The 26311-nt window shown below is 43.9% G+C and overlaps 2 protein-coding genes across 14 annotated transcripts in view; one reads left to right on the plus strand and one right to left on the minus strand.

The window, feature by feature from the left end:
* The window catches only part of LRRC1 (leucine rich repeat containing 1), a 129506-nt gene extending 108794 nt beyond the window's left edge, over positions 1–20712 (minus strand). The window contains exon 1 of one of the 2 annotated variants that reach the window (XM_077903635.1): positions 20453–20712. In XM_077903635.1, the coding sequence (XP_077759761.1) occupies positions 20453–20611 (159 nt within the window). In that variant the 5' untranslated portion in view covers positions 20612–20712. Of the gene's footprint in view, positions 1–19380; positions 19562–20452 lie in introns of those variants that run through there. The other variant, XM_077903638.1, reaches the window with a different exon arrangement.
* A 218-nt stretch (positions 20713–20930) lies between these two features.
* The window catches only part of KLHL31 (kelch like family member 31), a 143741-nt gene continuing 138360 nt past the window's right edge, over positions 20931–26311 (plus strand). For 5 of the 12 annotated variants that reach the window (XM_077903622.1, XM_077903623.1, XM_077903621.1 and 2 more), the window contains exons 1-3: positions 20952–21565; positions 21797–22573; positions 23907–23965. Coding sequence is in view for 3 of the 12 variants with exons in the window: in XM_077903616.1 (XP_077759742.1) it covers positions 23963–23965 (3 nt within the window). In the remaining 9 variants the exon portion in view is untranslated. Of the gene's footprint in view, positions 21566–21796; positions 22574–23906; positions 23966–26311 lie in introns of all 12 variants that reach the window. The other 7 variants (XM_077903626.1, XM_077903625.1, XM_077903627.1 and 4 more) reach the window with 4 other exon arrangements.

Here is a 26311-nt window from a genome sequence, read left to right on the forward strand (position 1 = left end):
AAAAGAGGTGTCATTGTGTCTCTTATCTTTCCCTCTAGTCCACATGAGATTACTTATAAAGAAAACATTTAGTTTACAAAGTATCCTGGAAAATATTTTAAAATCTTATCCTTGGGAAGAAGGAACTGTAATAAGCTATTTATATAGTCTACCATAATAAAGCTATATTCAAAAGCAGTAGCTACAAGGTTAGCATTATTTTGATTTTGGTGACTCAAAATGAACATAAAAAAGGCTTTTCAGAGATTTCTATAGTCCCTGAGCACTTAGAATTTCCATCTCTGATTTCTGTTTCCCCACGTGTTTCTTTTTATTAAGATTCAAGGGCCTGTAGGGAGAGGGATCATGGGGATCAATTCCTAAAACATAGCTATACATTCTGTCAGGTAACAAACACAGAAGCATTACCATATAATAAGAACATAAACCTAGCATCTATTTTGTAGTCCAAGGCTAAATTATCCCAATATAATTACCAAGCCAAGAATGAGGAAATATACCAAACAAAAAAAAATGTGCCCTTTGGTACCATGCTCACCATAATTTGTATGCTAAAAATATCTAATAGCCCAGCGTCAAAGGCATTGAAGATTAAAGCTTCTTCTGCTTTAAAACTGCTTCGAAACTAGAATTACATTAGGCACACCTTCATGCATTTGCCAAGAGAGCTCATGTTATAAAAGCAGAACTTTCAATTAAAATTTTAAATGATTAGCAAAGAGAAGTATGTAAAGTTGTTCCACTTCAAAAGTTACAAAGGGAAGATGAAAACGAAAAACAGCAACATGCTTGGGTACTCGTGAAACATGCTTATACCCTAGATACAGGAAGTGTTTTGTTTTGACAGCACCGTGGGCCAAAAAGCAGGGCATTATTTTTCAGTGCTAACATTAAAAACAAATAAGAATAAAACATTCTGTAAAAACTGGGCTGCCTGTCTTCCAGGAAGATTAAGATCATGTTGGCCAAGACAAAATGTTTCACAGGGGACCAATGACTATGCACAGTGCACCCTGTCTTCAGGTTCCTGTGGTCACAGGGGAAAGAGAACTTAACCTAGATCTGTCAATTGAAAACTGACACCCTAATTTCCCTATAGGTGCAATAAAGCGGAGGCCATCTTTATAGTATGGAGAGTCCCTGGGCCTTAGCAGGGCAGGTCTATAGGCCACTGTCACTACATTTCAGTGACCTGAGGGGACAGGATGAGACCAGAGCTAGGGCTCAAACAGCTCCTGAGGACAAGCTCAGCTGTGTGTGTGTGTGGGTTTGGGAGGGGCGGGGTATGTATGTACATGCAAGTACATAAGAGGAAGAGGTCCTAAGGTACGGGCCTAAGGTACAGTGTAAGAGACAACAAGAGAGAGGCAAATCTCGTGTTATGAACTTGGAACTACAGGCTGTACCATAACCACCAGCATGAAGCAGAACATAGTGGCAGCCATCACCCATGTGCCCCACATAAGTCCTCTAAACTCTAAAACACAAGAAAAAAGTATTAAGTGGGATCCTTATCCTCAGGGGTTAGTTTAGTCATATACTCCCTCTGATGAATATGCCAGTTCAGAGTATCCTTTATTTCCAACAATAGGTAATTAACATAATATGTGCCCGACAGAGCTGGGCGCTTTATGTATTGTAACTGCATCCCACATAATACCCTCCCCCTTGGAACTATCACCATTCTCATTCTCAAAGGATTAGAAAACCGAGGCTCACAGACGTTAAGTAACTTTGCAGTTTTTCCAAGATCACGTAATACTCAGTCTGTTCAATCTCAAAGCCCACTACACACTGGAGTTTCTCATACTGTGGACATGGGATTACCAACATCATTCAACTGGGTCACTTGCAAACATTATAGATTCTTGGGGGTCCCACACTAACATAATGAATCTGAATCTCTAGAGATGGAGCTCTAGAATCCATGTTTTAAAAGAACTCCTAGCTGCTTCTGATAAAGAACAAAAGCCACTGTAGTATCCCCACAAGTAATCAGCCAGCGAGATTAGCCTGGTTCAGATAGACAAGTTTAGCAACGAGCTGTGTATTTGTGTCTGTGTGTATATGTGTACATTCTTTAAAATCATCACTTAGCCTGGCTCAGTCAGTAGAGCATGCAACTCTTGAATCTCAGGGTTTTAAGTTCGAGCCCCACATTAAGTAATTTAAGTAGAGATTTAAAAATAAAATCTTAAAAAAAATCATCACTTAGGGAGCCCATCCCCCAGGGGTTCCTAAACTCGAGCTTCCAGAGCTCAGCACACCCACAATGACAATAATGCAGGTCCTAAAGGCTATTTTAGTATTTCAAAGGCCAAAGGAAATTGTACATTCATCTCTAAAAGACTAACTAAAGGCATTACTAAAATGTCTTTGGAAATGGGAAAATTAAACTGTAAAGCCACTTAAATACAGTGTATTTGGAAACAAAGTCTTAAAAACGACACTGAAAGGGGATAAATGGCAGAGACTCCAAGGAGGCAGCATTGTGCAAACATCTGTGCACCTTCCTATTTGGAGCTACCCCAGGGACTCACAGCTGAGCTTTACAACAGACACTGTGGCAGTACTTTGTGGTCACACCTTCCTTTCACACAGAACCACATATCTCGCAGACCAACCCATAACCCAATTCTTAGCCCATCTCAAACATTAAACGTACCTTCAAAGGAACAAAAATCTGCAAATACAGGTGATGGCTAAAGCTATGTACAGGTGGTGGCCTGAGGACAGTGTTTTGAAATTTGAGTAAAACCCACAAAGTGATTAATTTGAAGGGTTTAAAATATGCATTTGGATGTGAAATGCCTAAGTTTCACTATCTATAATCGCAACTTGCTAATTCACAAGTTTTAAAAACTAAGAAAATAAAATTTTACTGAATACATAAAAAAATAAAAAAATACTACCCATTACTTTAACCAACCAACTCGAGCTGAACCCTGTAAGAAAATGCATCTGGAGATAGAGGAAAGAAAAACAGAAAGAAGGAATGAGAAAAAAAAAGGACAAGAAAGAAAATGCCATGAACAAGCAAAAGAGGAGGTATGAATCAAGTACAAAATAAGAGTCAAAGGAGTAAGGATGCAGGAGTTTCAGAAGAAGCTAGAAATTTTTTATCGCAATCTGTAGTTCACTTGAGCCACAGGCTTCAGATAACTATCACCTCCTATTAGCTCCCACTGAAAAACTAATTAGCTAGTTGGCTCTTTATCTTTAAAACATCCATTCTAACAAACTGAATGAAATGACCAGGAAGGTTAGGCGTTTACTGAGACTCTGGGGTTCAATTCACAAGCACCTCCCACCCACCTCCTCTCTGCCACAGTGCTGGGAATGTCAAGGGGTTTGTACAGCAGAGGACACAAACAGCCCACACAGCCAAGTCCAATCTGTACACCTGACAAATTGAATGTTTTAAACTATTGAATAGGATGTCAACACTTAAAAATCAGGAGACTTCACATAAAAATTCTGATTTTCAGGAAAAAAAAACAAAAACAAAAACAAAAAGCAAGCAAGCACTGAGTGAAGCAGTACATACATACACACACACACACACACACACACACACACACACACACCAGGCCTGCATCCCCATGTGACAGGGTTAGGCTGAAGTAGTAATGACTGTCCTCTTCAGATGGGGCACACACATGCTCTCTCCTCTACAGGTTTGTCTGCAGCTAGACCTCCCTCAGCCTACAATGCCCATGTGCCCCTGCCACAAGAGGCTGGCCTTGTGGCTCCTGATGAAGGTGACTCATCCAACAAGCAAGCCTAGAAGCTCCTGCAGACCTCCACCATCCACTGCACATCACCCTTCTCTCCCACATCCCCACCCTGGAAAACTGACCTCACCCAGAGCCGCTTCCTTTCCCCAGAGCTGCTTCCTTTCATATATCTTCAACGCCAGTATTCTAGATCTGGCCCCAATCTCTCCCATGACTTCATTCCCACTCTTTTCTTTCTGCCCATCAGCCTCTTGCAAAAAAAAAAAAAATTCCATTTTTTCTCTGCCTACGCAGCATCCCAATACCTTTTCCATCAGAAACATCAGTGGCCTCATTCCCTCCTATCCTACCACTTTCTTCTGCAGGTACAACATGCACCTATAATCTACCTTTCCTGATCCTGGGCAGATCCTCACCCTGGAGAAAAAAACAACAACAACAAAACACAATTCATGAAGGCTCCTGGCACCACCAGAAATTCACACCAATGCTAGGAATGCCACCAGCCCCCTCTCTAGCTTCACCACCCACAGGCACCCCCCCCCCACCAAACCCCCACCTCTTTTATCTAGTGACTACCCTATCTCATCCTCCCCCAAGGAAACTAAAGCCACCAGACTTGATCTTTCATTTGTCCAAATGCATCCTTCCCCTCATTCCTCAAATCCTGTAGGGGATACCCAGTCACTCAAACTGAAAATTCAACTGTTACCCTTGACCCCTGCAAACCGAACTCTCCATTTCCAATTCAGTCAGTCACCAAATCCTGCTCCTGTTTGCCTCCAAAGTGTTCTCCTGGTCTCCAATCTTGTCCTCTCAAAGCCATCCACAAGCTGCTACAGGCTGAGCCCTTTGAACTCAAGTCTGACAAGACACTCCTGGCCTTAAACTCTGGGTGACAACATCCCTCACCCAGCATTCACAGTCACCCATGATGGGGCTCCTGCCTACCCCCTGACACCTTTCACCCCACACCTCCCATGACACGTGACTGTGTTGTGCCCCCTGCCCTCCACCACTAGGAAACCTTTGCCGCCAGCTCCATAACCGGGGCTTCATCACAATCTGTTTGGGTGTCTGATGCCATCACTAAACTCCAAAACCCAAAGGCAGAGACTGGCATTCACTTTTGCATCCCCCGGGCCTAATAACACAGTAGGCCTTTGATGCATGTTGGCTGCATGAAGATATCATGGCCACTACCTGACCAGCTCTTCCAAACTAGTATCTTGCATGAAAAATCAGCCTTTGGAGTCTGGCAGACCTGGACTTAACCTCAGCCAGGTCACATGAGTGACCTTAGGCACGGGTGTGGCCTCAGTTTTCTCACCTGTAAAACAGAACACTCCCCCCCCCCCCCATGTGGGGCACCTGGATGGCTCAGTGGTTGAGCATCTGCTCAGGTCATGATCCTGGGGTCCTGGGGTCCTGGAATCGAGTCCTGCAACAGGCTCCCTTCAGGGAGCCTGCTTCTCCCTCTGCCTGTGTCTCTGCCTCTCTCTCTCTCTCTCTCTCATAAATAAATAAAATCTTTAAAAAAATAAAAAATAAAATAAATTTTTAAAACCCATGTAAGGCTGACCCAAAGACTGAATAAATTCTAAGTGCCTACGAGTGCATCTGGAATGCTGTGAGCAGTCAGTGAAGAGCTGCCGTTCGCACTTTCCAAACCATAACTGAGGTTTCATTCCACTCCTCCAAGGCGAGGGCAGGTTATCCAGTGTGTGCAGTGTGTGGGCAGCCCGGCCCACAGCTTCAGAAACACTTCCTGCCTCTTGGCCATTTTGCTCCTCATTAACACCTCCGCTCAGAGGCAAGGGGGAGAGGACCGTCCTTCTGTCAACATGACTAATGAGGTGTTATCTTTCTGTGCTACTGTTGACCCTCTGCCAACAGGACGTGCTGACTCAGCCCACACCGCCACCTTCCTCTCAGGTGGACAGCAAACAGACGTGACACGCCTGGCTGGCCCTTGCCGGCCGCACAGACGTACTCACGGGCTGCCAGGCTCAGACCACAGAGATGAGGCTGCACCGTGGGCGTCAGCAGCCCCTCAGAATAAGCCACTCCGTTGAGGCACCAGAAGGGAGTGGTGAGACACACCAGAAACGTCTGAGGATTTTGGTACCTAAACAATACCATTAAAAAAAAAAAAAATTCTTTTTTTGTCAACGCAACAGACATTTTTGAGCATTTCTTCTGAATAAGGCACTGAACCCCCAAATGTCTGGGATAGAGATGCACAAAATAAGTCCCTGATGACAAACTGAGGGGAACATACGGATGCACAGCTAAGCCCAACCTGGACGAACAGCCTGAGGCAAGTAAACTGTGAATGGGTCAGGGGAACCCAGAGACACAGATGTGACTTGTAGAGCTGGGCAGACTTCATGACAGTGGTGGCATCTGCACTGAAGAGGAGCATTCTGAGCAGAGCCCTGACAAAGGCACAGAGATCAGGAAAATGTGAGACTACTCAGTCACAGATATTTAACACTTAAAAAAGTACATTAGAAAGTACTAGGAAGTACTTAGAATATGCATTCAAATTTAACAATTTAGAAAACAAGCATATTTATAGTATCCTATTTACTTCTGTTTTTCTCTCACAAAATTTCACACATAGAATAAAATCTAGGGAAAATGTCTACACATAAAGCTTTTTTTTTTCTTTTTTTTAAAGAATACTTTGAAACAGAAATCACTCCTACTAGAGACTTTTCCTGAGCAGATGGTCCTTGCATTTCTGGCAGAAGACGTGGGGTTAAACTAGAGAGAGACATAACAAGGATCTACTACACGCTGGTGGGAAACAAGGGTGTCTGCAACAGTCATCCAGGATCACGCTGTCTTCCTGCCTTCCTCCTGCAGCAGGCACTGCACCCCACACCCCTCCCTAAACTCCTTATTCCTATTCCTTGCCTACTTGCATCCCAATTAAGAGGAAACACAACAAAAGACCAGGGCCAGGCCTGTGACTCTATGTGTGCCTCTCCTTGAGATGCTGCCCTGAGAGCAGAAGCCACACCAGAGCTCTGCACTGCCAACCTGCTAAACCAACCATTGTCCTTCAGGCTTCCTTGTATTTGACACGGCTATAGGCCTCTATAAGGCATTTTAGGCTGCAAAGTTTGTTATTTGCAGTCAAGAGTATTCCAAATACAACTCCTGTGTCTCCAGGGCTGACCCTCCGTAAGGAGAAACCACCAGAGAACTGAAACCACAGGAGTTACCTGACACTTCTCTTGAGCCAGATTTACTTGGGCTCTAAACCTGAATTTTGAAATAAAACATTTAGAATATATAATTTTTTTAAAAAGACTGTATAAACTATACCGCATCAGCAATAACCCTCTACTATAATTACCTTACAGAAAACATCTTTATATAGACTTTCTTTTCAAATGGTTAGTTACTAGGGAGAGGTGGTGAGGGGTGAGGTTGAAGAGTAGGGGTGGGATTAGCTTCTTTCGTCTCCTGGCTTCTACAGAACTCATTGAATCCCTAGTTACTAGAGAGGCAGGCCATACATAATATCATCTCCCACCTCTTCTTGCCATTTAAAATGAAGCTACTAAAAATCAAGGTGTGTAAATAACTGTGACATGCTATGCACTAAGACAAGTATACTATAAAGCATATATTTTCTATTAACTTAATCTCAATGGCACCCATTTGTAGCAGTATTAGAATATGTACAGTTCCAAAAAGTACATTAGTACCTCTTGATAATATTAACCTTTATAGTCAAGACCAACAACTGCCTCATAAGCTAATTAATCACTTGATATCATGTCTTGAAAACAGAGACAAATAGCATAATAGTTGAATTATTATAAGAATTATAATGAGGGCAATGCTATGATAAAACTGGTGATCATTAGGTTCGGTGAGACCCATTGTTTTTCCAAATGGATGTGCTTTTACTTCAAGAGTTTGTAAAGCTACAGCTATAAGTTACTTGCTGAAGGAAAGAAATCCAGCACCAAAGAACGGGTGCCACTAATCTTCTTTTAAAGATTATGCTTGAATGAGCACATTAATATTTGGTGACCTGATTCTTAAAATGATATTTCAGCTCAGTACTCTTTTTCTTAGGAAGGCAAAAATAACTCAGGCGTCATGGGTGTCTCTGTTCCCTTTCCCAGAACAGACAAAGCTCCTGGCCCAACAGGTGGCTTTTTGTGCAGATGACATGGTAGCCCCATCAGAGTGGTGAGGAATACTGGCTCTCCAACCAGACTGCATCAGCTCAACCCCTGGCTCTGCTGCTTACTACTTGTATGACCTCACCAAGCTAATTCATCTGTGTCCCAGTGTCCTCAACAGCAAAATGAAGCTTTTTATGTAAAATGAAGTAATGTTTGTTATGAGGATTAAATGAGTTAATCATGGGAAGTATTTGGAACAATTCAAGGCACACTGCTCAAAAAACGTGTACTGTCTTCCTCTCCTAAGTTCTAGATCCCTTAAGAACTCCTGACATGTCCCAACTCAAGTACTCAAGTACTTACCAGTTGCTAGTTCCTACCCTGCTATATTCACTTTCCCGGTCCTTCCTAACACAGTAAATGGCTCTGCCATTCCCCAGTTAACAAAACCAAAACGCTGCATCCGGTACATCAGCAGGTCTTCAGGACTTGTTCCCCAAGACAGAGCTCACTACTCATTGCTACCACCCTGGTCCAACTCACCGTCAGCTCTTCTCTAGAACCTTCTAATAAAAAGCCTCCTCTCCCAGTCTCCTCAGTTCTCTGAACTCTTCTTCCCTGTAGTCTCTAACCAGCAGGCAGAGGGAACCTCTTAAAGCATAAGTCAGTTATTCTATGGGTTTATGATCTGCCATACTTCAACCACAAAAAAATAATAGTAATAATAATAAATCCAAACTCGCAGCAGGGTCTGAGTCCCTACCTACATGAACCCCACCAACATATTCATCTTGATTTTCTACTCCCTTCCCTGTCATACTGTGTTCCAGACTCACTGGCCCTCTTGCTGCTCACAAAATCACCAAAGCTCATCCCCAGGTCTTTGTGAGAACCTCTGGCATATTCACACAGCTGCCTTACTGTGTGAGGCATCACACACAAATATTGCCTCCTTAGAGAGGCCTCCTCCTGCCTATTGCTCCCTCTCACATTTCCCTGTTTTGTTTTCTTTACGGTTTTTATCATTATCTGAGATTCTTATTTGCTTTTCCATTTACTGGCTGTCTCCCTTACTTGGAATGGAAGCTCCTAAGAATAAGACAAGATACCTATCTTGCTAGATAGAACAATGCCTGAAGCACAGCTGACACAGTAAATATGCACAGTGAATAGGAGAAGGAGGGAGGGTGTGTCAGGATCCAGCAGAGATCTACCCCAGCACCCACTCCTGAAGGGAGCTGCCTGGGAAGCCAGATACCAGTATCTAGTAGAAGGCTGCCACCTTTGATCCCAGCACACTCTTTGAAAGTCACCTCAGTCTGATATTAATCCACCCAAAGAACCTATATTCTTCCTTTTTTTTTTTTTTTTTTTCTTAAATGAGAGTGGATTTAGAATTGGGCTTCAAGCTAAAGCATGCCCAACCTGGGACCTAAACTCACAACCTGAGATTAACATCTGAGAGGAAATCAAGAGTTGTACACTTAACAAACTGAGCTACCCAGGCACCCCCAAAGAACACATATTCTTAATCATCAGTCCCCAAACTAAGTTTGCCTAAATACTGTCTCTCAGGTACTCAAATCAACGCAAAGTAAAGTTTCAAACAACCACCTCTGAAATGCTTCAGTTCATTTAATAAGAGACAAAAAGTCCCCAGCCTTGTTGCCCATTTTGCTTCATTTCTAAAAGCTGGGGAAATGCAACTGACATGGAAGAAAAATCTGTGTTCAAAGGTTGTTGGGGGTGGTGCCCGGGAGGGCAGGGGGGAGTATGGGTCTGGAACGGTTGTTAGGTCTGCAGGGGAGGTGGGGAGGAAGGAGGTTCTATGGAAAAGGTGTGGGTCTGCCAGGGGGGTATCTTTGGAGAGGGAGTGGGTCTATGGGGAGGGTGTGGATATGTCAGGGGAGAGGTAATGTTGGGGGCTGTGTGGCAATGGGGGGGGGGGGGGGCTGTGTTTTAACCAGAGAAAATCTGCTGATTTTTTCCCTTAATTGGTTCTGGGACTCAACAGCTGACCACAGGACGGTATTTGGAACAGCTTCTCCTTATCATCAAATCCTTGATTATAATTATTAAGCCTAGACTTGTGGTTCTACTAAACCTCACTAAGCAACCTCACAGAGTATGTGCAAAACTGTGGGACCATTCTCCTAAAGTTAGCACTGTGGCATCAAGTCATAAAATTTCATAAAATTAGCATTCAAGGAGATCAGAACTCAAAGGGACCCTGCACATCACTGCCATCATCCCATCACCACTCAGATAAGGAAACTGAGACTTAGTTTTCAGATTTGCCCAAGGTCTTAATGCTAGTGTTGCTGAGAGCAAGGACAAAAATCAGAGTTGACTATCAAGCCAGTGCTAAGCTCACTCCATCTTGACGCTACCCATCCATGCAAAGACTGCAGAAAGCCCAGCTCTTCTTGTAATAATCATCAAGCTCTCACCTACAAGTCTAGTCCAAACTCGCTTCTAAATCCACTCCCCAACAGGGCTGAAAACTTTCCCAAGAATGCTGCTGAAATACATATTAAATGTCCGCTCTGTGCCAACCACCCAGTTAAGTAGCAGGAATGCAAAGAAGAAAAGTGTGCAGCTTTAAGAAACTCACTTTGATGAGAGAGATAATTACGAAGACGTATGAGTAATGACACAGGTGTCCCCAAGGGACCAGAGAGGCTTAAATAAGGGAAGGCTTCCTGGAGGAGTGTTCTTCCCAAGCTGTATCCCATGGGATGAAGAGCAATGAACCAGGCAAAGAAGTAGAGAAAGAGTAACTCACGGTAGACAGAGAAATAAAAATAAAAATTAAAATTAAAATTAAAATTAAAATTAAAATTAAAAAAAGGAAGATTCAGGAGCATGAAATGGTATGTTGGTAACCAAGGGCACCTAACTCTTGCAGAAACACAAGCTAGAAAGTTCAAGTTGGAAGGAGATGGGAGATAAGGTGGAAGGGATAGACAGAGAATGAAAACACTGCCAGGCTATATCCTGCAGGTATGAGAAGCCACTGCAGCAGGAAGTAATTCATCATATTTGTGTTTTAGAAAGATCACTCACTCAGCCAAGTACTGAGAAAGGGCTTGAAAGAGAAAAGGCTGAAGGAGTCTGAGCCTCTGGGAGAAGCTGATGCACACAGCACACTAAGTTAGGATCCATGCTTCCTGTTTCCCAACATGCTTCCTCTCATCTTGACCCCTGCTCCAGAAGCAGAACCAGATAACCCAGAACAAAGACCAACCCATGGTCTCTGCTCCATGGCACAACACTGTGTCACCTCACAGAAACTCCCTGCCTGCAATATCTGCCCACCCTTCCCAGCCCATCCAAACCTACCTTCAATGAAAATCAGAGTCCTGCTTTCCTGATGCCCCAATGAACTTCCTGCAAGGGTCCATAGCAACTCTTGGTTTACTGACCCATGTGGCACTGAGCCACATTAGGAATTCCATGACCCCAAACTCTTCTCCTCAACTAAGGAATGTTGACTCCTTGAAGGCAGGACTCGGATGTCAGTCTTCCAAAGACCTGGAACAAATATCTGATTAACTGACTAAAGCCCATTGAGGGCTTTTCCAGCCAATAGGAAAAGAGTCACAGTCAAAAATAAAAGGAGCAGAGATGATAGAACCAGTCTCTAGGCCCTTAGAAAGTCCACAGCACTTGGAGTCTAGAGTTGGAGATGTACAGCCCTTATTTTCATTTTGCTTTAACATATCACTTTACCTCTCTAGATTTTCATTTTCTTAACTGTGTTAAGTGGGTAAGTTTTTATAATTTCTAGAAAGGTCTTCATTACGTTATTGTTAAAAAAATCTTTGACAATCTAGTAACATCTCATAAAATTTAGAATGTATACTCATTCATCTAACAATTATTAAAGATTTGCACAGGAGTACAAAGTAATATGTACAAGATTATTTAACCCAGCATGGTTCATCACTGCAAAAAAATTAGAAATAATTTAAATGTCCAGCAATAGGAGAAAGGTTAAATCAATCAATTGTGGTATATCAATACAGTGAAATACTATAGCACCAGAATCAGTGCTAAAATGCATCTATAGGAAGACGTCCAAGACAGTGCTAAGTAAAAAAGCAAGCAGCAAAGCAATTTATATAGTAAGAGTTCTTTCTGTCTTAACAAGAATAAATATGTTGGTGTATGAAGAAAAAACATTCTATAAGAATATATTCTTATAATATATATAATAATATATATTGTTAATGGCTGGCATGACTTCAAAGGAAGCAAGGAAAATGTCACTTTTATTCTTTGAATTCTTTTAAGCACCTAACCCATATTATTCCTTTAATGAGAGAATAACAAAGCCACATCCTGGTCCAGAGTCAGGCCAGGTGTGCTGATAGCATGAGTTCAGAGGTCTTGGCATCTCCCAAATCAAGTGAAGCAGTTGCAGCCCACGTCACACACTCAGAGGTCCAGAACCCACTTTTTGGCCTTTGCACATGTTCATCTGACTGGAGCTCCTAGTTTCTACCAGAGGTCAGTTAGCTGACCGCTTCTCCTGATGATCTTTTCCCAAGAAGTGGGTGTGGATTGTAGAAAGAAAGGTGACTAGAGTGACCAGCATAGACAGAGTCCTCTCCATCTGACCACACTACCCAGGAATCAGTTTGGAACATGCTATAATTAGGTGTAACACCTCTTTCCATCTACCACATGACAAACCCATTCATTGTGGTTTTTGGAAACTGAAATACCAAATTTCTTCCAACCGAGTCAAATTCTCTGGACCCTCGAGTTACAACCTACATAAGGAAACTCTTCAAAATAATAATGTGCAAAATTTTTTTTTCTTTTTTCTAAGCATTTCATCTTACTTCTAGGAGTTGCGAGTATTTTACTCTAGACACACATACACACCATTAGCTCTTCCAAAATACCACATGCAATAGTAAATTACCATCCCTGTCCACTAAATAATACCTAAGAGAAAGTAAATGGACATCCAGAAGTTTCTCCTATGCATTTACTAAGATCTGGCCCATGATCTCATCACCCCTCATAACTATCAGATGAAGTAGAGGACAAACATTTCTGGTCCTCGTTCTGGGTAGAGTCCTAAAATAGGCAAAGTTTCCCTAGACTTCTGTGAACAAAGAGAAAAGTCTGTAGCACCACTAGGCTCTTCGTCTAAAAGAACCCAATGCCTCTGTTTGTTCCATGGCACAGCAAGATCATGGTTGAGATTTTTGTCATCACTGCTAAGAAATGTTTACCTTACTATTTCTAACCCTCTTGTATAAATATCAACCAAGCTTTACCCCCAGAATGTCAAGTTTGTGGTATAGAGTCCTTTTTAAGGAAATCCCAAGTACCTACTTATTGCAGTAGAGAAATTACAAATTCTGGCAGAGAGAATAATGCACTGGGCAGCTGTGAGGAAGGGATGAGTTGCCCCCCCCCCCCTTTTCAACGGAAGAGGGGAGGAGGAACTGTGGAAACAAGCTTATTTTGCTCTTTTACCAGCATGCCTCAACTTTGTCAATTCCAGAAGTTTTATTAAATGAATTTTTACTTCCCCTCAAAAACTTGAGGTATTTTTTCTAAAAAGACATGTAACTTCCAAGTAACTCTAGAATAATAAAAATTCTCCAAGTGTCAGTCTTTTGAAGCATCAACAGATGATGATGAAATTAATATCCATGGTATAGGACACACATATGATGCCTTTATATTACTCAGAAAAACAGAACCCAGAGGGCTGCCAATGTTACATTTTTATAAACTTGATGACCACATTTATCCGAAACCCAAAAATAATGAACTCTTGACATCCATAGCACATCTGGCTATTCTTTCCCCCAAGCCGGTGCCTCCGTATGATGCTTGCCATATCTTACCAAGCAATTCACAAGCTGAATGCAGACACATGCCACAATCAAAGAAAATGTGGATGAGTAAATGCTTTTTACTTAGTGTTTCACAAGTATTAATGAAGTGCCTCACACAGCGCACCATGGAAAGTGGCACAGCAGAAAGAGCACTGGATCCAAGGGTAGAAAATGCCCAGTGTGAATGTCTTTGACAAAGCCGTCTCCCTTGGTCATCCCCACAGGTGTGTATCATTTTCTTTGGCCTAGACCACCCAATGGGCTCCTGGCTAGTGCCCCTGACTCTATACTCTCCCGGAATCATCTTTCTAAAACAAAGATTTCTGCTTACACACCATCCACAGGCCTCTTCTCCCTACAGGACAAAGGATACCTCCTTGGAGAGGAGAAACTGTCAAGAGCCTCTCCTGATCTGGCCCCAGGCCCCTCTCTAGTCACTCCTTATCACTCAGGCCCCCTACATTCTAGCCACCCAGAAAGGACTAGTTTCTCAACATGTGACACACATCTTCCTTCCTTCCAGTCTAGTGTGAATGTCACCACCTCCAAAGCCTTCCCTCAGCTCCTCAGGGAATGTGAGACTGCTCCAGGCTGCCGAGAGCTTTCTGCACAGGCTCCCTCCTAAGCACTGACAGTGCCTCCTTGCTCCCAGGTGGGCTTTCAGGTGGTAAATGCACACATGGAGCTGGAATCAAATGCCAGCTCCAGAACTGACCTTAACCAACTTCCCTAAACAAGATTTTTTTTTTTTTTTTTAAGATTGTATTTATTTGAGAGAGAGCGAGCACACATAAGTGGAGTGAGAAGCAGAATGAGAAGCAGATTCCCTGCTGAGCAGGGAGCCCAACACTGGGCTCAATCCCAGGACCCCAGGATCATGACCTGAGCCAAAGGCAGACGCTAAACCAACTGAGCCACTCAAACACACCCCCTAAATGAGAGTCTTAAATAATTTTCTTAAATTTAAGTCTCAATTCTTGCATTTGCAAAACTGAAATTATAATGGCTAACGTGTGTTGTTATTCAACTTAAGAGAAATAACTTATGGAAAGTACCTAATACTATGTCTGGAGGTCAGTAAAATCTAAGTGGTGGCTAACATACTTAATAGGTACCAGGTACTCACTCAATGTTTCTTAATCAGAGAGATCCTAACCCTCCACTAACCCAAGGCAAATTACAATTTCTCTAGGTCTCAGTTTCTTTACCTGTAAAGGGAGAGGGGGAACTGCAGGCAGGAAAGAAGTAGGGAGAAAGGGAGCTGGAGAACACATAAGAGAATCACAAACAACTGGGTGCCTGGGTGGCTCAGTCGGTTAAGTGTCTGCCTCCAGCTCAGGTCAGGATCTCAGGCCCTGGGATCGAGCCCCACACTGGGCTCCCTGGTCACCGGGGAATCTGCTTCTCCTTCCATCTCCCTCTGCCTCTCCCCACTGCTTGTGCTCTCTGGCACTCTGTCAAATAAATAAATTAAATATTTTATTTTAAAAAAAGAGAGAGAGCAAGAGAATCACAAACAAGTGCTAAACTGTATAACAGAATATCTGAAAAATAAGAACCATTTCCTTAACCTTGACAGATGCATGGATCATCACTTTAAGGGGAAACCCCTCTCTTGGGCTCCCTTCCTCTTAAGGTTTAAGTTATTTTTATTACGATGTTATATAAGTATGTATTAACACAGAACTAGGTATGTCCTCCTTGAGCTTTAGCTCTTATAAAACTATAAGGTGAACAAATTTAAAAATCTGACAAAAACCAATAAAAAAGAACTCAACATTAATGTAACATGACAGATGACAATTTTACAGTCATCGCATGGCTGCACACAATAGTACAGCACTACCTCGGAGCAGGTTCCTCACAATTCTGCCTGCCTTCACCACCAAGAGCTCTGTGACCCCTTCAGCTACCCATCACTCTTCTCTAACAAATGCCCATGAAATCTTTGTTCATGTAACTCCCAGCTATCATCTGACCTAAACACATGATTTCTGCAATAAGCCCACATCTGTTCTTTCTCCCTTAGCTAAAGACAAGTAAGGGAGTGCTCAAACACAGATTATGGCACTACTAAAACCTTATGGCACTACTCATTTGTGACTTGATCTAGATATATGGAATCTAGGATTTTTAAAAAATTATTATTGAAAAGAACGTTAAAATTTTAATTCCTGCTTTAAAAAAATAATTTACAAACTTCCAGGAAAATGTCTTCCAATTCTAGGTTAAGAAACATGGTTTTATTTTTTTAAGTGTCTTGCCACAGTATCTACAAAGATCTTAGACATTTCATATCCGAGTATAAGCACTTTGCATGCATTATGCCTATAGTCCTCAGAAAAACCCTAAAAAGTGGGTTCTAAAATAGCAAGTGAGGAAACCAAGTCTTGAAGAAAGCATCCAAGTGATGAAGCAGCATTTGAGCTATGTGACTGCAGCACCCCTGGTTTCTGCTCCTTCAAGACAAGCCCAAAGAGCCTTGGTCCAAGGACTTGTGTAGGAAGAAAGTTCCGTCAGAAATGGAACTGCAGGAGACAGACCTAATTTGTAACGTGGAAAGTTTAAGACAAAAGGGACTTATTCCAAGTGGGAATGGATATCCTCTTACCAGATAACAATTGGAGATGTTGAAATCATAATGAGAAATTATGTTTACAATGCATAAAAGTTATTTCAAAAAGAGAAGACAAAGGTGCCCAGAAGAGATGGAGAACAAAGACTGTATGATCAAGACTACTGAATTTACTTTATGCCATGACTAGTTTCAATAGATTGGTGTACAGTAGATATGAGACTGTAGGAAGGGGGATCACAATGGCTAAGAAACAGGGGCAGCCTAGCCATGACATTACATGGGAAGATCATTCATGCGATAAGCATGCTGAGTGCCCACTATATACCAGATACTGTTCTAGGTTCAGCCATGAACAAAAACATCCCTGCCCTCATGGAGCTGATGTTCTAGCTGGGGAGACAAAGAACAATAAGCAAGTATATGGTCTACAGTTAGTAATAGTGCTCTAGGGGTAGGGGAAAAAAATAAGCAGGATATGAGAAAGAATAATGGGAGGGGGTAGATATTTGAGATAATGTCATCTGGCAGTCATCAAAAGGTCAACTGAACTCCAATTAAGAGTAGGTGACAAGATGAAACTCAGTTTTATAAGCTGTCTGGGCTCAACAGCATTCATTCAAAATAACTGCTGCCTATTAGACTAAGCTCTGTATTGGAGCCAGAGAGATCACAGTAAAACACACATACATGAAGGTATTCGACAATCCATGCATCTTGGGAAAACTGAGGAAGTACAGAGTGGGGCATAGGACCTTGGAGAAGACAAAACAACTTCACCCTATCAGTGACCTTTAACTTCTGAAGTGGTTTCCAACTTGAAGCCACCAGACACTGTGCATCTAATCAGCTAGATAGTCCTGGAAAAAAAAAAAATCACTCCCAACTTGAATATTCTCTGACTACATTAGAAAAGGAGAGATGTCAGAGCAGCGATATGCTTAAGGGAAGAGAAAGAAGCAGAGAAGGAAGATTTGTAGCAGACAGGGCTAAATTCATTTGACAGATAAAGCAGTTTACTGAGCAGGACCTGGGTGCCCAACTCTGTGCTCACTCATAAGGATGAGCAAAAACATGTCAGCATCTCAAGGAGGTTAGAGTCAGACTGTCTGTTAATACATATGACAAGGGATCGAGCCAGGAGGAAGTGGGAAGGAAAAGGTGGACGGAAATGGGATGGTGAGACTATTATCTATCTGTGGTCAGGCTAATGATGACTGTTCCAAGCCCTCCCTGTGGAACAACAGCCCTGAGAGGCTAATCACAAGGCGGACCCACTACTGAAGAGATGGGAATGCAGGTTCAGCAAAAGGTTAACTTGGGTAAGTAGCTACCAAGCTAACTGCAATGCCCCCTCCATCCCATACCCACCACATCTGTATTAAAGTCATCTGTTTCCCTACAAAGCTGTGAGTAGCTCATAAGAATCATACCTTCTCTAATCTCTATATTCCCAGCAACGACAAATGATGAAGGATCAATAAATGTTTGACAGAGGCCAGGCTTAATGACATTAGTAAAATAAGAGGGGCCAAATAACTGATGTTTTAATGGGTGTGAGAAGCTTAATAGGCCACATTCCTACTAGGTGTCCAAAACTGCTGACCAGGGGGTCAACCAGTGACTCTGCATCTAACCAGCTGGACAGCCTTGAAAAAGTCAACTTCAGTTCCGAGTTTCAATCTGCAAAACAGGGGACTCAAGCAAACCCGAGGTTACAAACTTTTCAGCGGAGAGACGCTTTTCATTATCCTGAAGCCTAAACAGTGGGTCTGTCTTTGCTGTTGGAGAAGGGGGTGCATCTTCCCCCCTGGTTTGTGCTTCCAAACAAATTACAGAAAAGAGAACAGATAGCCAGCATGACCACCACCACAAGAATCTAGGTCTGTCAGCAAAAGAGGCCCCCTGGTGATGGGGCAAGTAGAGAGACAGAGGTTGGAGGAGGGGGCAGGGGTAGCAGTGAGCAGCGCTAATGAGTAATACAGATCTCAAAGGCAAAACAACAGCCCAAGGAAAGACTGTAACTCTGAATGAAATATCTGTTCGTGTCTGGCTTATACACATCCAGGCGCCCAGACACAGTAAGTCATGAAGAAACAGGTTTTAACCTAGAAACTATAAAACTAATTTCAGAGCTGTAAGAGCAATAATTACCCATAAGCAAGACCACTGTTAGCCTCTGAAAAGCTTGTTTGTTTACTGCATCTACAGAGTGCTATCAGACTATTTTGGGCTTCTGAGAAGTTTCCAGTTAGGATCAGTAAGAATACCTAACACTTCCAAAACCCATAATTTCCCCTTACGAAGCTGAATTCCCCAACATTACAGGAAAACCCACAAACTTTGCAGAAGGGAGTGAAAAGCCAATCCAGTCAAAGGAAATCTTCCAGTTCTACAAAAATAAACAAACAAACAAAAATACCAAAAAGGACACTGAAACATTTCTAGCTAAGCAGCTTTTCAGTCAACCTTTATAACTTCATTCTGACACACTCGAAAAGTATTAAATAACATATTCTGTCTTTCTGGCAAGAGCAATGCCTAAAACTTATTTACAACTTAAGGCAGTAAGGGAGCTTATGACTTTCAAGTCAAATTTAAGGAAGCTAAAGGCCAGACAAAGCCGTGTGTTTGAAAATGCCTGCAAAATAATAAATGCCTGAGGGAATTGGATGGCTTTTCGGCTCCTAAGCTAAATAAAGCCTGGGGGGCTTTGCAAAGATCCTAGTGAGGATAATCTCCATGATTACACAGAGCAAACCATCCAATTCCACATGAACCAAGGAAAGTTAATCCAAGAAGAATAACACTTGAAATATTAAAAAAAAAAAAAAAAAAAAAAAACACTGTTCTGCTTTTTAAAACACTCGGTCGGCACTGAAGACCTATCAGACCATTTTAACAAACCAGAACGTTGACTAGCGAGTGTTTCTGCGACGGTGTCTTGGCCTTGTGTTAACTGAAGGACAAGAAAGATACTCGAGTTCCAGCGCTCCAAGCCTCGGGTCCTCCCCCTAACTCCCAGCAGTCTAGTCTCCCTACTTCCTGCACACCTTTGGATTACTGCACACCGACTTCCTGCACACCCTGAGATTTGTGATTCCTTGAGGGTTACTCAAGCTAAATTCCCGAGGCCAACTCGAAGGTTAAAAGTTCGCAGCCGCAGACCCTCCATTAAAGCTCAATCGGCATGCGGTGCCTAAGTTCGGCCTCAGCCCACTGATTAATTCACGTAAACAACTCTGAAGAGGTAACGCATCACTGCAGGGGCAGAAGTCAGCAGGCTGGATGTACCCACTCGGAGAGAAGCGCCTGCAAGACTGGCCCGCCAGGCACAGCCTCTGCTGACGTTCACAGCGACTCCTTCCACGCAACAGGTCCACGCAGGCCGGGTCCCAGCAGCGGGCACCTGGGCACCTGCGCACAGCTCCCACGGCATAGCTCTCCGCCTAGCCCGATCTCCTCCTGCCCACCCACCCCCACCCCACCCCACCCCACCCTCAGTTCTCCACAGGTCCCGGGGCCAAGGCCGGCCGGCCAAGCTACAGCACTTCCAAGCACTGCCCACCAGCGATAAGGCCCAGGGCACATTCCTCGGAAGATGCCGAGATACTGCGGCTCTCCCGAGCGCAGCCCACCTCCTCCGCCCCGGCCAGGGGCCCGGGAACGCACCGCAAGGAAACCTGCCCAGGGAGCGGATGCCACGCTCTCCGTCCTTTCACCTGGGAACAGCTCGAGCCACCTGGCTCCTCACCTGCCTGGGTTCAAGTACCAGTTGTTCGTACTTAGACGTGTGTCCAAACTACTTACCAAGCCCAGAACGTTCCCCTAGTCGCACAAGCCCTGGTGACTGCTTGGAAAACAGCAAGTCGCTCACTTTGTACAAAATGACAAGGAACTTTAATTGCGGGCGGTGGGGGGGGGGAGGGGTGGGTCAGGGGGGTAAGAAACAGGTGAATACAGGTAGTGGTGGTTCTGCGGGACCTGCCTCACCGCATCTGGAGGTGGGAGAGGAGGGGGAGAGTGGGGAAGGGCGGAGACGGCGAGAGAGGGGAGCGGGGCAGGGCCGGCCGGGCTCGTCCCGGTCCTCCCGGGCACCGCGCGCAGGTGAGGCCGGCCACTCACCTCGGGCAGCTCGCGGAGCTGGTTGGCGTCCAGCAGCAGCTCCTCCAAGCTGCGGGCGTAGCGGTAGATCTCCTCGGGGACGTAGACCAGCGAGCAGTGGCGCTTGTCGATGGTCTCCACATGACGGTTGCACCGCCACAGGGGGATGCAGTGGAACATCGCCGCCCCCGCCGCCGGGTCCCGAGCCGAGCCGCGGAGACCCGGGCTCTGAGCCCGCTCCGCCCGGCGGCTGCGCTCCGCCCGCTGCCCACTCCGCGCTCGCCGGCTCCGGTGCTCGCCAGCTCCTCGCGCCGGGCTTCACGGTCCCAAACGCTCGCAGGAAGCTCCGGCGGGAGCCCCGGCAGAGTCCCAGCGCCCCCGCCCGCCGGCCGGGACGTCCCCTCCCGCCCTCCAGTCGCGCCGCCGCGGCCGCTGCTGCCGCGCCGAGCTTCCTACTCGCGGCCGCCGCGGCGCGACTGAGCATGCGCGCCAGTGGGCGCGCGCGAGGGCGTTTCCCGGCCCGGGGATGCTCCGCTCCGGGTTTTCCTGGAGACCTGCAGCCCGGGAGGGTCGTAACCTGCGGCCCGGGCGCTCCCGGTCCCCCTCCTCCGGCCGGGATCGGGGCGGCGGCGGGGCGCGGCAGGGGCAGGGTCCGGCGCTCCGAGGAAGCCTGACCCCAATGGGGCTTGGGGTACGGACGGGGCAGAGCAGAGGCGGCCTGAGGGGAGCAGAGCAACTTTGGGTTTTAGTGACTTCACTCCCTCTCTCGTCTCCTCGCTCCCCTTCCCCAAAACAACTTTCTCTTCCGGGGTCAGGCCGGCCCGCCCCGAAGCGTACCTTGCGCGCCGCGGGCGCCGGGAGCTGCGGGGCTCGGGGCGGTCTCCAGGGGCTGCGGCTGCCCTCCGCCCCACAGGTGAGCGCCGGGGCCCCGGCCGTGCCCTCGGGTCGGCGAGCACCGCCTGCGGGCCGTGCAACCTGGGCGCACGTCTTCGGGAATCATTGTTGGCACACAGAGCACTAGGAAGTCCCTCGCCCGCCACCCCCAGAAGCCTGGGAGTCGGAGAGTCTGTAAGATTCTCAGAGGCGTGGATGCACCCCATCAGGAGTCCAAACGCAAAGAACGAGGTAGCCAAGGTGAGTTTCGGAGCCTGTTCGAGCGCGGCCAGATGTTGGCCCCTGGCGACTAATTTGGGCCAGTGAGGAGGGGGGAGAGTGGGGGAGGTGAGCAGCCTCCATCCAGCGCGAGCGTTTCTGCGCCTACACCCGGTGTCTTGCAAAGGGAGGGAGACTGCAGCCCAAGAAGGGAGTTGCAGGGGGGGACTCGGGAGGCGTACTGCTGAATACTAACGACCATGCATTCCCTAGCCCCTGATTCATTCCCACGGACTAGGACCAGAACCCTGAACTTCTCTTCTCCCTGTCTCCAGAGAACCAACTGGCTCCTTTACAAAGGGCTGCGGACCAGATCAAAATCGGTCACGTTGATGGATTGTCCTTGGGGTCCTACTCTGACGCTCCTCCCAGCTGCCCCCTAGTCCTCACACCTGTGGCCTCTTTCAAGATTCCACCTGGGGCCTCCTGCCAGACACCACCAGCCTGTCCGGCCCCACGTTGCCAAAGCTAAAATCTGGAGCCTCCCCCCCCCCCCGCCCCCACCGCCCCAAATCCACTTTTCTGCCGAAGACAAAGCTGAGCATGCCCAGTGACCAAGGGGATTTGGGGTCTGAAACTAGTTTATAGGAGACATACATGTCTACACAGACTCACAGTTCCAACTGTGCACAGGACACTTTCCCAGGGGGTTAGTGGGGAGGACACTTCGTCATTGCCAGCTCTAGGACGAGGGCTTCTTTCTTCCCAATCAGTGAGGATGGATCTGAGTACCACTTTGGTTTTGAGCCTAGAATTATCAACTTAACTTTCTAACTCCAATCAATCCCTAAACTCTATTGCCATACCCACTTCTCTCTCTCTTTTGTTTGTCCTGGTGTGATTTCTTTATTCTCAGGGGAGGAAGGCTACCTCGACTTTGAACTTTAGCCACTCTTCCATCATTCTCACATTCCAGAAACCCATTTTGTGCCAGTTTTAGTGGAAAACTGTGGTTCCTGACTGAGAGACTGAGTCTGGAGCGATAAGCAAGTGAGAAACTTATCTTTGCAAGTTTTCTAACTGCTTTGAAAAAACAACAAAAATAAAGAAGGCCTGGCTCCTTCATCCTAATCTTGACTTCCATAGATTATCACACTAGGTTATTATTTTAATAAACACCAAATATGTTTTAAAGATATGGCTGGTCTCTTAAAAAAAAAAAAATCAAACCTCAGGACACCTGGGTGGCTCAGCAGTTGAGCATCTGCCTTCCACTCAAGGAGTGATCCCGGAGTCTAGGGATCAAATCCCGCATCAGTCTCCCCACAGGGAACCTGCTTCTCCCTCTGCCTAGGTCTCTGCCTCTCTCTGTGTGTCTCTCATGAATAAATAAAAATTTAAAAATCTTTAAAAAAAATTTAAACCTTAATTGGTAATCCCCATGTGTCTATGACACATTTGCATTATGATTATTTTTGTATCACCGTCATTCAAGAGGTCACAGGAGATTGTGACCTCTTGGACAATAAGTGCTGTCTCACTACTAGATCCCTGCAGCAACCACAGACCCACATGCACGTTAAATGATTGGTAAACTTCTGTTAACTGCAGAATCAGTAGCAGAATTATTTCTTTGTTGCCGAGGATCTACTTTTTTCTTCTTTTTTTTTATCCACTGACTATAACACAGATAATCTGCTTTGAAATTCTCCAGTTTGGAGGCTATCAGAAGATGCTATTGTTAGGCCTGCCTCTTGGTTTGTTTTTGGTTTAAGCTAATTTTTTTCATTCATTTTAATTTTTTTCATCATTATAAGTGTATTCTGTAATCTCCATCCCCCCACCCACCTCCCCTCTGGTAACCATCAGTTCGTTCTCTATAGGAAAGAGTTTGTTTCTTGGTTTGTCTCTCTCTCTCTCTCTCTTTTTTTTTCCCCTTTGCTCATTTGTTTTGTTTCTTAAATTCCACAGATGATTGAAATCATCTGGTATTTGCCTTTCTCTGGCTTATTTCACTTAGCCTTATACTGTCTATCTCTATCCATGTTGTTGCAAATTTCATTCTTTTTTAATGACTGAATAATATTCCATGGTATATATATCACATCTTATTTATTCATTTCAGTATTGATGGACACTTGGGCTGTTTCCATAGTTTGGCTGTTGTAAATAATGCTGCAATAAACATAGAGTGCTTTTGTATTTTGTGGGGGTAAATACCTAGTAGCACAATTCCTGAATCATAGGGTAGTTATATTTTTAACTTTTTGAGGAAACTCCATACTGTTTTTCACAGTGGTTGCACCCCACTAAAAGTGCAAGAAGCTTCCTTTTTCTCCGTATCCTCACCAACATTTGTTGTTTCTTGTGTTTTTTATTTTAGCCATTCTGAGAGGTGTGGGGTGATAACTCGTTGTAGTTTTGATTTGCATTTCCCTGATGGTAAGTGATGAACATCTTTTCATGTGTCTGTTGGCCATCTGTATGTCTTCTTTGAAGAAATGTTTGTCTTTTGCCCACTTTTTAAACTGGATTGTTTTGGGGGGTGTTGAGTTGTATCAGTTCTTTATATATTTTGTATACACAACTCTTATTAGATATGTCATCTGCAAATATCAAATTCTGTAGGTTGCTTTTTAGTTTTGTTGATTGTTTCCTTTGCTGTTCAGAAGCTTTCTATTTTGATAAAGTCCCAATAGTTTATTTTTGCTTTTGCTTCCCTTGCTTCAGAAGACATGACTAAAAAATTTTGATACAGCTGATGTTCGAGAGATTACTCCCTGTACTGTCTTCAAGGATTTTCATGGTTTTAGGTCTCACATTTAAGTCTTTAATCCATGTTTAGTTTATTTTTGTATATGGTGAAAGAAAGTGGTCCAGTTTAATTCTTTTGCATCTGGTTGACCAGTTTTCCTAATACTATTTGTTGAAGAGTCTTTTTCCTCCTTTGTTGAAGAGTAATTGATCATATAATCATGGGTTTAATCCTGGGTTTTTTCTTCTGTTCCGTTGATCTATATGTCTATTTTTCTGCCAATACCATACTTTTTAATTACTACTGCTTTGTAATATAACTTGAAATCTGGAATTGTGATGCCTCCAGCCTTGTTCTTCTTTCACAAGATTGCTATTGCTATTCCAGGTCTTTGTGGTTCCATACAAATTGTAGGATTGTTTGCACAAGTTCTGTAAAAAATGCTGTTGGTATTTTGATAGGAATTGTATTAAATGTGTAGATTTCTTTGGGTAGCACAGACATTTTAACAATATTTGTTCTTCCAATCCTTGAGCATAATTCTTCCATTCTTTATATCATCATTGGTGTTTTATAGTTTTCAGATTACAGGTTTTTCACCTCTTTGGTTAAGTTGATTCCTAGATATTTTATTGTTTTGGGGGCAATTGTAAATGGGATTGTTTTCTTAATTTCACTTTTTTTTTTCCTTTGGAGCCTAATGTGAGGCTTGAACTCATGACCCTGAGATCAAGGCCTAAACTGAGATCAAGAGTTGGGTGCCGGGGCACCTGAGTGGCTCACTTGGCTAAGCATCTGCCTTGGGCTCAGGTCATGATCCTGGAGTCCTGAGATTGAGCCCCATATCAAGTTGGGGGGGGGGGGTCCCTGCTCAGTGGAGAGTCTGCTACTCTTCCTGGTCATACTCTCACTCACTGTCTCTCTCTGAAATAAATAAATAAAATAAAATAAAATAAAAAAAGAGATGCATAACCAACTGAGCCACCCATGCAACCCTTTTAATTTCACTTTCTGCTGCTTCATTGTTAGTGTATAGGAATGCAAAAGATTTCTGTAAATTGATTTTATATCCTACAACTTTACTGAATTCATTTATCAATTCTGGTAGTTTTCTGATAGAGTCTATAGGGTTTCCTATATACAGTACTGCCTAGAATTTGGGGTAATTAGTCTGGTAAGAGAGAAAAAAAATGAAAACACCTTGTGAATTGGAGAATAGAGGACCAATAATTCTTTATCATGAAGAGTTTTTAGGCTTTCCTTATTGATATAATTTCTAGCATTGTCCCCCATATACAAATATCTTGATTGTGTTGGTGGTTGCATGGGTGTATACATTTATTAAGAACATCAAACTATACACTTAAAATGGAAACTTTTTATTATATAAAATTATTCATTAATAAAAGTAGTTTTTAAAGTTAGTAAATAATATGCAGGTAAATGTATTTAAAAGGCAGTTGTAAATTACTTCTAGGACTAGGAATCACGTTGTGTTATTTATTTAATGCCCACTGTTGTGCCAGGCCCTGGATTAATTTGCTGGGGAGACAAAGAGGAATGAGACAGAGCTTTCAGTTTTACTGAAAGAAAGGTAGTTATCAAGGGAATAATTACAATTATTGTACTATTTTTTTCTTCTTAATCTAGGATATCTAATCTTTGTCCTGTAAAAAGTTACTTGAGCGGCCCTCCAAGTTATTTAGATAGGCAAATTAAATCTTATTATATGGAATGCTGGATACTAGGAAGAAATTTGCAGTAGAATCCCAAAGGCCTCTTGAGAGAGTAAGCATTCAGACCCTAACCTCTGTTTCTTCACATTTGAATTTAAGGACATTTTCTAGAGATTATATATCCCCGATATAAGGGAAGGATACCCAAACCATATGATAAATATGAGAACCTACACAATCTCATGGGTAAATCAGTTTAGAATTCAACAACCTATATGATCAGAAGTAAAATTGCCACTCTAATAGTTCCTCTAATTTCCCCCCCATCCCTAGCTTTTTACTTGTAATCTTTAGCCC

This window comes from Canis aureus, chromosome 7 (genome assembly GCF_053574225.1).
Source record: "Canis aureus isolate CA01 chromosome 7, VMU_Caureus_v.1.0, whole genome shotgun sequence".
NCBI classification, from domain to species: domain Eukaryota; kingdom Metazoa; phylum Chordata; class Mammalia; order Carnivora; family Canidae; genus Canis; species Canis aureus.